The sequence below is a fragment of the Triticum aestivum genome, chromosome 7D (assembly GCF_018294505.1).
Source record: "Triticum aestivum cultivar Chinese Spring chromosome 7D, IWGSC CS RefSeq v2.1, whole genome shotgun sequence".
Lineage (NCBI taxonomy): Eukaryota > Viridiplantae > Streptophyta > Magnoliopsida > Poales > Poaceae > Triticum > Triticum aestivum.
Window position 1 is genome coordinate 1,614,330 of NC_057814.1, and position 10,302 is coordinate 1,624,631.

General features: G+C 44.9%; 2 protein-coding genes across 2 annotated transcripts; one reads left to right on the forward strand and one right to left on the reverse strand.

Annotated features, from left to right (window-relative positions):
- Positions 1-3,589: 3,589 nt before the first annotated feature.
- LOC123163632 (putative disease resistance protein RGA3) lies at positions 3,590-5,260 on the forward strand. The gene has a single exon (XM_044580991.1). It carries the CDS (start codon positions 3,590-3,592, stop codon positions 5,258-5,260), a length of 1,671 nt encoding a protein of 556 aa, XP_044436926.1.
- Positions 5,261-8,130: 2,870 nt separating this feature from the next.
- On the reverse strand, positions 8,131-9,598 carry LOC123166416 (putative F-box/kelch-repeat protein At1g15680). The gene has a single exon (XM_044584223.1). The coding sequence runs from the start codon at positions 9,596-9,598 to the stop codon at positions 8,405-8,407; it is 1,194 nt and encodes a 397-aa protein (XP_044440158.1). The 3' UTR covers positions 8,131-8,404.
- Positions 9,599-10,302: the final 704 nt, after the last annotated feature.

Below are 10,302 nucleotides of genomic sequence, written 5' to 3' on the forward strand. Positions count from 1 at the left end.
TTCGGTTGCTGAACATGTGGTTCGTCCTTCACAAACTGTTGTTATGCAAGACTGACACATCCTAGATGGAGTAGTTATCCTTCATGAAACAGTCCACGAATTACATCGGAAAAAATTGAATGTGGTGGTTCTTAAGATTGATTTTGAAAAAGCTTATGACAAAGTCAAGTTACCTTTTCTTCAACAGACCCTCAAAATGAAAGGATTTTCTGCAGAGTGGCGTGGAATGAGCTATAACATCATTTCTCGAGGTAGGGCTGCCATTAAAGTCAATGATGACGTTGGCTACTATTTCCAAATGAAGAAGGGATTGCGACAAGGTGACTTGCTATCTCCGTATTATTTAATATAGTGGTGGATATGCTAGCAGTCATGATTGAGCGTGCCAAGCCTGATGGCCAAATTCATGGGGTAGTAAATCATCTAGTTGATGGTGGTCTCTTTATCCTGCAATATGCCAATGATACAGTTCTCTTCATGGATTATGATCTCAAGAAAGCGAGAAATATGAAATTAATTTTATCAGCTTTCAAGCAACTCTCGGGTCTTAAGATCAATTTTCATAAAAGTGAATTATTTTGCTTTGTAGAGGCACAGGACGAGGCCCACCTCTATGCTGACTTGTTCGGATGCGGGTTGGGCCAGTTTCAGATCATATATTTGGGGATATCTATACATTATCGGAGACTCACAAATGCTGAATGGAAATACGTTGAGGAGAGACTGTAAAAAAACTAAGGAGTTGGAAAGTTAAACTATTATCTCTAGGTGGAAGATTGGTCCTCATAAATTCAGTACTAAGTAATATGGTATTGTATATGATTTCCTTCTTCCAGCTATCGAAAGGAGTTCTACATAGATTGGATTACTTTCAATTAAGAATCTTTTGGCAAGGAGATAGCAAGAGAAAGAAATATCAATTGGCTAAATGAAATGTGGTTTGCCGTCGCAAAGACCAAGGCGGGTTGGGCATTCATGACCTTGAGGTCAAGAATAGGGCCCTCTTCGGCAAATGGTTGTTTAAATTACTGATGGAAGATGGTGTGTGGCAAACCCTCCTAAGGAGGAAATATGTGGGTTCCAAGGTGGTATCCCAAGTATATTGGAAGCATGGGGATTCTTACTTTTGGGTCGGTCTAATGGCTACGAATAAACATTTCTTCCGCTATGGGTCCTTCTCAATAAAGGATGGATCGAAAATTAGATTCTGGGAGGATAAGTGGCTAGACAATGCCACATTATGGAAACAATATCCGGGTCTATACAATATTGCGCTATAAACATGAAGCCGTCGCCCCAGAGAAGGGTAGGATGTTTCTAGCCTTTCTCATAGGATTGTGTCGTACCGCTGGTTGTGAGGACTTCTTTAATGTAAAGCTGGACCCAGCATCTTTTCTAAAGTATTGGGACACAGAGCTTGCATCTTAGTGGTGTAAATTCACGAGCACCAAACTAGAGGAGTACTCCCTCCCGTCCTTTTTTGTTTGCGTATTAGATGCAACCCGGATACCAAGGAGAGAACGAATCGCTTAAAATCGGACGAGTTTACCCCTGATTTGTTACAGAGAGACGGCGGGTTAGTTACTGCGCGCATGCAAACGATTGCCTATATTCTCGCGCACGACTCCTCTCCGTTTCCATCTCTGTGCATGCGAATCTATCTCTCTCCTCAACTCTGCATGCGCATATCTCCTCTGCCTTGCCTTGGGAAGATGCAAAAGCCATTGGAAAGAGAGCTCGGAGTTATAGCGGGTGCGCATGCATGTAGGGGCACAGTTGGAAAGACTGGCCAAATTTTACCAATGCCCAGAGCATTACGGGAAAAACCATTTTTTCTTAGACGCAAAGCAAAGAGGACCGGAGGGAGTATTAACAAACTGCACTTGTCACTCAAATGTGATCATAAATCTAGACGAAATAGAGTAGCTAGCAAATGGGAAATTTATTTATTGGTCCATACATATTAACGATCTAGGGGTACGCGCATGCCCTGTAAACTGAGAGAGAGGTAGTACCACAAACGATCCATCCACTTGAAATAAAGCTTGAATGCATGACGATTGGTATAGGATTCACACTTATTATTTATTTAGTTTATTCAAGCCGGAACAATAGGGCCTGCAGTCTATCCGATGACCGGAGTCCGCGTGACGATTGGTTGCTCCATGCCGTTGCACCAAACATAGACACGGAAACGTTCCAAGGTCACCCTCTTGTCTCAGAAGAGCAAAGACGTCCGGCCGCTCTGTCTCGATGACTGTAATGGCGTCGCCCCCGTGCATCCCCACCAGCTCCGGCCATGCTGACTTACCATACAATTCTCCTGGCATATCTTCCTAGTAATACGCTGCAAATTAACAAACACACATAGAAAAGGTTGAACAACACATGTATGCATGCCTGGCTTATTCAGTTAAGATTGTGGTACCGAGAAAGAAACATAGAAAATTCAGAATGCAATGCCTAAGCTAAGTTGGTCCAGCAAACAGAGCATGAACTCTGAAGTTCTCTCTGACCGGGGACGAAACAGAGCACTCTGTTTTGGGGAAAAAACAGAGGAATACTCGACACCAGCAACTACATAATTGCAAATCCACTGCATCGATAGGGCTGGTAGAAGACGAGGGAGGCGACCTAGCGGCGGAGAAGAAGTGGTGATGCGACGTGCAAGATCACCTCTCACTAGGGTTAGGTGAGAACTGTTCCCAAGCGGCTCAGTTTTTTTTTCTTGATGGAAGGTGCAGGCTTTCTCTCTTTTTTTGAAAAACTGTTCACTTTTCCTCCAAACTATTGAGTTATCTAACTTTTCCCAAACTATAGGGTAAAGATAGTAAGGGTCTAAAAACACCAATGCTGTTTAAATAAAAATATTGAGTGAAAGTTTACTTTTTCTCTTATTTTTTTTTACCAAAAAAGGCTTCCGCCACGCTATATAAATATAGTACACATCCAAAACAATACATGGTGATGAGGAGACCCTCTTACAAGCATATCAAAGGAAAAACAAGAAAACATGAGAGATCACAACCTAACCACAACCCAGTCTAGACTACTAACAAAGAAGGAAGACCTCGCCTCCAAGGGAAATCGCCAGGCCTCGTTGCGCCTTATGCACCAAACTGTTGCCGGAGAGGGCCCCCTGCCCTCCCGTTCCGGATAATGGAGCCCAAGCCCATGCTGACAACAATAACCGTATATTTTCAGTTTATTTTATTTGGAAATGAAAACCTTTCGATTTCAATTTGATGGGATTTATTTGCAAATGGAAGCCTTCTTATTTCAATTTATGTGTATACATTTCAGCTGCTAAGCTACTTCGCCGTAAGTAGCCCGGTTGTTTTCCGTCTTCACATGAGTAGGAAGTTGAAGGATTCCCTTGAGACGATTGATCAACTGGTTGTGGAGATGAACAATTTCCACTTCTTAGAACATGCAGAGGCACCACGCATTGTTCATCCACAAACACACTCTCGAGTTGATGAATCAGAGGTTGTCGGTAGACAAGCTGATAAGGAACTAGTGGTGAGAATATTGCTCGAGACCACAACAAAAATAACAATAATAATGTCATCGTGCTCCCATAGTTGGTATGGGGGGAATTGGTAAGACTACTCTTGCCCAACTTGTGCACAATGATGAGAGGGTGAAGCATAACTTTGAGTTGGCCATATGGGTCTGTGTCTCTGATATGTTCGTCATTGAACAAATTATTCGATCTATAATACAAGTGGTCACAATGAACAAGTGTGAATTGACTGAGATGGAAGCATTGCAGAAGAAACTTGGTGAAGTGTTAGGCAATAAAAGGTACCTCTTAGTACTGGATGATGTTTGGAATGAAGATACACAAAAGTGGAATGATATGAGATCTTTGTTATGCTTACATGCTGGCCCAGGCACTGTTATAGTTGTTACAAGCCGCAACGATCAAGTTGCTTCTATCATGGGCACAATTCCTCCACATCAAATATCACTTCTGGATGAAGATCAATCACAGGAGCTTTTTCATATAAACACATTCATAAGGCAAGTGGAAAATCAAGAGGAATTGATCTCAATGGTTAAGAGTGTTGTTCATGAATGTAAGGGATTGCCTCTTGCTATCAAGATGATGGCTGCTTTACTTCGTTCAAAGCATCATAGTCAGTGGGTTTCTGTTTTGGATAGTGATGTTTGGAAGAATGGTCTCCTCACAAATACTGGAATTGTACCTGCACTACAACTAAGCTATGATCACTTGTCATCAGAAGAAAAAATATGTTTTTCCTTCTGTGCTGTTTTACCCAAGGATAGCCTAATGGATAAAGACATGTTAATCCAGTTATGGATGGCAAATGACTTTATTGCATCGGAAACAAGAGGCCAACAAATTTTTGATGTGCTAGTCTCGAGATGTTTCCTCCAGTTATGTGCGGAGATTCAAAATAATGACTTCATCCACCGACCAACTACTTGCAAGATGCATGATCTCATGCATGACCTTGCTAACTCCGTCAGCAAAAATGATTGTTCCATTTTGCAAGAATCTACATCACATGAAGAAATTTTTCAAGGGTCCATAGATAGTGGTTTGTTACTGCAGGAGGTTCGATATTTGTCACTTGATTATGTTAGTAACAATACTGTTGCCTCTATGAAGAAAATTCTAGCTCCCCGAGCCCGCACAATATTGGTCCAAAGGGGTTTGGAGTGGACTGAAACTTCTCTGGATACACGCAAGTCTTTGAGTATGGCCATGTCAAAATTCATGTCCCTACGAGCATTGAAGACATTGTCAATCATAACAGACATGACAAACTTGAAGCATCTTCGCTACCTATATTGTTCTGATTCTGATATATCTGCACTACCGGAAGCCACTGTCATGTTGTATAACTTGCAAACATTGAAGCTCATTGGTTGTGTATCCCTTAAGAAATTGCCAGAAGGCATACAATATATGAGCAATCTTCGGCACGAGTGTTATTGGTTGGAGAGCATGCCACGAGGTATTGGTCAGCTTAATACTCTGCAAACATTGACAGATTATGTCATTGATAGTGATGCAGGTGGAATTGATGAACTGAAATACTTGAATCTAGGTGGTGTTCTTTCTTTGACTGAGCTGAGAAAAGTGCATAGTGCAGAAAAGGCAAGACAAGCCAATATGTCAAACAAGCAGAATTTGAATTCGTTCCTTTTTTCCAATTCTGTTCAAAAATTAAGTAATGTTTGTGTTCTAGAAAAATGTATGGGAATTTCAAAAAATGATTGTTTTTAAAAAAATCCAGAATTTAAAATGTTCATGTTTTCAAAATTTGTTCAGAAATTTTCAAATAAGGTTTGTGTTATGAAAGAATGTTTCCAGTTTTTAAAAAAGTCGGAATTTTTTCGCTTTTCAAAATTTGTTTTTTTTCCGCTACAGTAGTGACACACTACGTATGTCATGCTACAATGGCGGGTGGCTACAGTGCATCATGTCCGATTTTTCCCTGCAGTTCGCTGGGTCATTGGGCCTGCCATGGTTATTTCAGATGAACTACTTGCATGTCCAGTTATCCTTGTTGATTGCACTCAGTATTATTAATAATGTGACGAGAAAGAAGAATCACAAGTTGAGAATGCAATGCCTAAGAAAAGATGGTCTTAAATTCTGTCGATGCATATTACTACTCGATAAATCTTCAACTGATGACTGCTACTGCATGAAACAATTCAGTGGCTCAGATCTTGTTCAAGTAGTTCCAGAAATCACTGACTGAATCTGCTTCTGCTTACCTAAATGTAGCCATGTTTACCTGTCTTGCAGAGTCGTTGGTTATTCTTGTTTGAAGCCAAAATGATCTTGTTTGAAGCTTGAGCGCAGCGGAGTCATTCGATCCAATTATGTTAAGAACCTCACACGCGAACCCGATTGGTGTTTCTATCTATCTTACAGAATTCAGCTGACCAAGAGTATAATTCAGAGAAAAAAGAGAGCACCAATCTCGCTTAAATACATGGGCAACGCCTCTGATTGCTGGGGCCAGAACAGGTATCGTCCACGCACCAGCTTGCGCGAGTGAATTGCAGAAAACCACCACATTGAAGCGTAAGGTTGCAGAAAACACTCTTTTACAAATTTGTGACAAAAAACATTGATTTCAGGCTTAATCATTTGCAGAAAGCACTGATCGGTCTATTTGGGCATTTTAACCATGATTATGACATGTGGGGCCCGCATTTGATGATATGATAGAAAATGTTAGACCGGTCTTTTTAAAAAAGAACCCTCACTCGAAGAAAAAGAAATCTCCCTTTCCCTGCCCAGTCCAATCGGGATCGAGAGCTCGAGGCCCCAGCCGCCGTTCCCACGGGCTACCGCCGCCGCGGCCTAGGCCAAGGTGCTCGCCGCCTCCTTGCTGCGCAACGGCGGCTCTGGCCTCGCGCCTGCCACGGCCACGGCCTAGTCCAGGTGGAGGTCGGCGGCCACGGCCGAGGCGCCCTGCTCCTGGAAGATGGGGTGGGGGGCTAGCGGCGGCTCTGGCCTCTATATCACCACACAGAACGGACCTCGCCCCCTCCATCAGGCATGGCGACAGTGAAACGGCCGGCGCACGGAGCGGCTGCGACCTCCCGGCAACGACGGCGTTATCGGACCAAGCAACAGCGGCGGGGTGCAGCACGGGTGCAAGCAGCGGCACGGGCGCACACAACACGAGCGAGAGTAGCGGCGGCGGCGCGCAGCACCGGAGCAAGAAGACTTGTGGCGGCACACATCACCGGAGCGCAGCGGCACGCCGGCGGGCAGCACGGGCGCAAGCAGCAACGGCGAGCGAGCAAGCAGTAGGGCGACGCGCAGCACAGGTGCAGCCAAGAAGAAACCTTGCTGGTGAGCTCCGCCGCCACCGGGGTACCGACGTGGGCAACAGGGCACGAGCGCGGGATGGCCGGCGGCACTGTACGACCGAGCTAGGTATGGCAAGGACACAATTGCATTTTTATTTTCTGATTGAAGGGTGCATCTGCAAAACTACCAGGGACTAACAGTTATGCCACATCAGCTCTCTCGGACCCACTTGTCATAATCGCGGTTAAAATGCCCAAATAAACTGATCAGTATTTTTGCGAATTAATGGTTTTGGCCCAAATTCGTAAACCAGTGTTTTTTGCAAAACTATGCGGTAATGTGTTGGTTTCGTGCAATTCACTCGGCTTGCGCCATACGCTACACGGCCAACCGTCACTGAGTTGTGCAGTTCGACGGCGCTCTCGCTCCCTGGTCGGCCAGGGACGAAACAGAGGATGTAGAAGCTAACGGTCCAGCAAAAGCAGAGGATCACACTTGAAGGAACACTATCAGCCATTGAATTTTTTCTTGACGCTACACTTCTTCCGGTTGCAGCAAATTTCGTAAATAAATAATGGCGAGCACACTTGAACATATCTTGAAGGAACACATTCGATGCTAACTGAGGCCAAATTCACTGTTCTAACTCCTTTTCAAAAGTTCAGCATGACATGACCTCACTTCTAAAAAAATCGGGATCTGACCCTTTTTCCTACCGCCACGCACCTCACGGTAGCATAACATCACCTACCGCTAGGGCCTCTGGCGGTAGGGTACTTGTCCACGTCAGCGTCGGTAACGGCCCATTCACCATGCCGTCGGCATCAATCCTACCACCGGGGGCCTTTGCGGTAGGTAGTTATATCTTACCGGTTTTATTATTACTTAATACCTCTCTTTTGATTCATAATATGTGTGAGATCATCCTCTATTTGTGGGGACGCATTGTTCACCCCCGGGTTGGGATATGTATGTAGCCGCCCGACACTGAGTGACTGCCAACTTGTGTTGGATGTGTTCAGGCTAAGATTCAGACAAAGAAAAGGACCAACTTTGGGGCAGCAATTTTGGCTATGGTTTCACGGGTCTGAGACACTCACAGCCGGAACACGGAGTACGGAGTAGCTCAACGGTTGGGAGTGGTTCAAGTGGTACATGAAGTAGGCGGCGGTTGGATCTGGAATGGACGGTTGGGAGCAGGCGCACAAAGAAGCCGTACGCTAACTGAAGAAGAAGAAGTTGACAGTGCTAGTACGTACTTATATATCATGTGCATAAGGGTGGTCTACTACGGTTGCAACTTCCTTCAAGATGGAGGCAATACTATTATACTAACACAAAGGAAGGAAAGGAGGGAGCTTCTTCCAGTAATAAGGAGCATATTCATGCCTTCCAGTAATAAGGAGCATCGTCCACGACTGTAGGTTTACCAAGGTATTTGCTATAAACTGGAAATCAAGAAGGCAGAAGTATAAGCACCAGCAAATTGAGCCGTATGTTTCAAGCAGATTCCAAAGTACACTTGCAAATACTTCAGCCAACAGAAGAGCCAATTCTTGACGGAAGCACGAACTTGGTTTAAAGGTAAAAAAAAAACTATTGCCCATCTGCATCTGCTAATGACTCTGAGAACAGAGGAACATAGGGTAGAAACTGTTGTATGTTGCTCTTCTCAAGATTAAGAATATGTCCAACTTTCTGATGTCGCATATCATATGCTACCAAGGTATCACCTCGGCATGAGACCAGGAAAATGGTGTCGCAATCTGGATGAATCTCAACCGGCATGTACTCCTTCCGAGTCATGCTCATAAGCTTATTGTAGCTGGCAGTATGCTTCAGTACCAATTCTTTACTATCGCAATCCTGAAGGCACCAGAGTTCTAACCAAGAGATTTGGTTGTTATCATCGAAGGAAGCTATAACATAGTGTAAGCACCCCTGCAACGATCCAATCGTACCAAACCTTCGGCCGTACGGCAGACTGATGGTCTTCCACACTTTGCCTTCCATGTCCACCCCCAACAACAGATGCTGACCGTCGTTGCGTTCAAGGCTGCCCATGAGGTAGAGCATGCCGCCAACAAAGATGCATCTACTCCGAAAGAATAGCATGACTTTCTCAGCCATCTCATTATCCCTATGACTCCAGGCTCCTGTCCGCGACGAGTAAATGTTAACTCCTGTGTTGTACTTTTCCTGAAAGGTCTGCTCAAAGTGAAGAACGTGGAAGTCGGATGATACGGCCGGATTGAAAGCCAGGCTTGTGATACGGCTACTTCTGTCGGCCGCCGGCTTAGGGGGTAGCGGGGGCAGCTCCACCCACCTCCCGGTGATGGGATTGGACACGACAAAACGGAAATAATCCTCTTTCATCAAAGGGGTCACGCTGTTATTTTTCTTATAGCGGCGGTAGAGAAGGAGGCCATCGCAGGAATTCACCTGGATGATTCCCTCGTCCTTGTCATAGTCGTGCAGGTAAGGGAGGGAGGGATCAAACGGGGCTGCTGCGCCGTCGCTGGAGACGCTGGCGAAGTGGTGGCCGCCCCCGTTGTCGCTGACGGTCATGTAGAGGAAGCCAACAAGGATCTGGGGCAGCTTGTTGCGGTTGGCGGGGTCGGCGATGAGGTCGCGCCATGGCACGGAGACGCACTTGAAGCGGTGGACGGACCTGGCGGGGAGGCGGGAGAGGATCTCCAGGATAAGGTCATCGGTGAAGAGGCTGGCCGCCGTCGCCCCCGGATGGTCGTCTAGCCTTGGCTTTGTGTTCCTCTTGAAGCTTGCCTCCATGGAGAGCTGCGTAGGCAGGGGAGGGGGTCAAGCTAGGTCAGGCCGGGTCGATTTGCATGCAGATGGGGAGAAGAAATCGTCGATCTGCACTGCATGAGGAAAATCGATCAGCCAAGTAGTCGGTGGCAATGACGGATCTAGGATTTGAAAACAGGGTGGTTGTCCTAATTTTTTTTGGACAACAAATATGACATGTGAAAGTTCTAACTAACTACCAGTACCGAAATATATATGCGAAAGCAAACTTCAGTGAGTAAGACGAGAGCCTCACCGAAATACATCGAGTATCAGAATGACCGTATCCTATGAACATAAATAGATGTAACATAACCACATGTTCAGCTCAGGCAATCAGACCGAAAACAAAAGAGCTGCCTAAATCACTCAATCACTCACCAAGTCAAAGAAGTAAAGCAGGGAGGAGCCTAAGGCAATAGAGAGAAGGATATGGTTATTAGTTAGAATAGACTGAATAACAAAAGTAGCTAGAATGAATTGCAGAATATAATGGTGTACAGAAATGTACATATATCAGTATCGAAACCACTCTACTCGATGCTCAGTTAGTCTACAGTCTGCTATCTTCATTCTTCGGATCCTCCAAAAAAATATTTTCATATGCAGAAACCAGACCACTTAATGTCCTAGGGAATTATACAATTGTCACTGAAATAGCATAAACACTTGCATTCCTTTGTAGTTTA

What these genes read in the sequence shown, in the direction of transcription:
- LOC123163632 (XM_044580991.1), top strand. Translation starts at nt 3,590, where the DNA reads ATGGGGGGAATTGGTAAGACTACTCTTGCCCAACTTGTGCACAATGAT.
- LOC123166416 (XM_044584223.1), bottom strand. Translation starts at nt 9,598, where the DNA reads ATGGAGGCAAGCTTCAAGAGGAACACAAAGCCAAGGCTAGACGACCAT.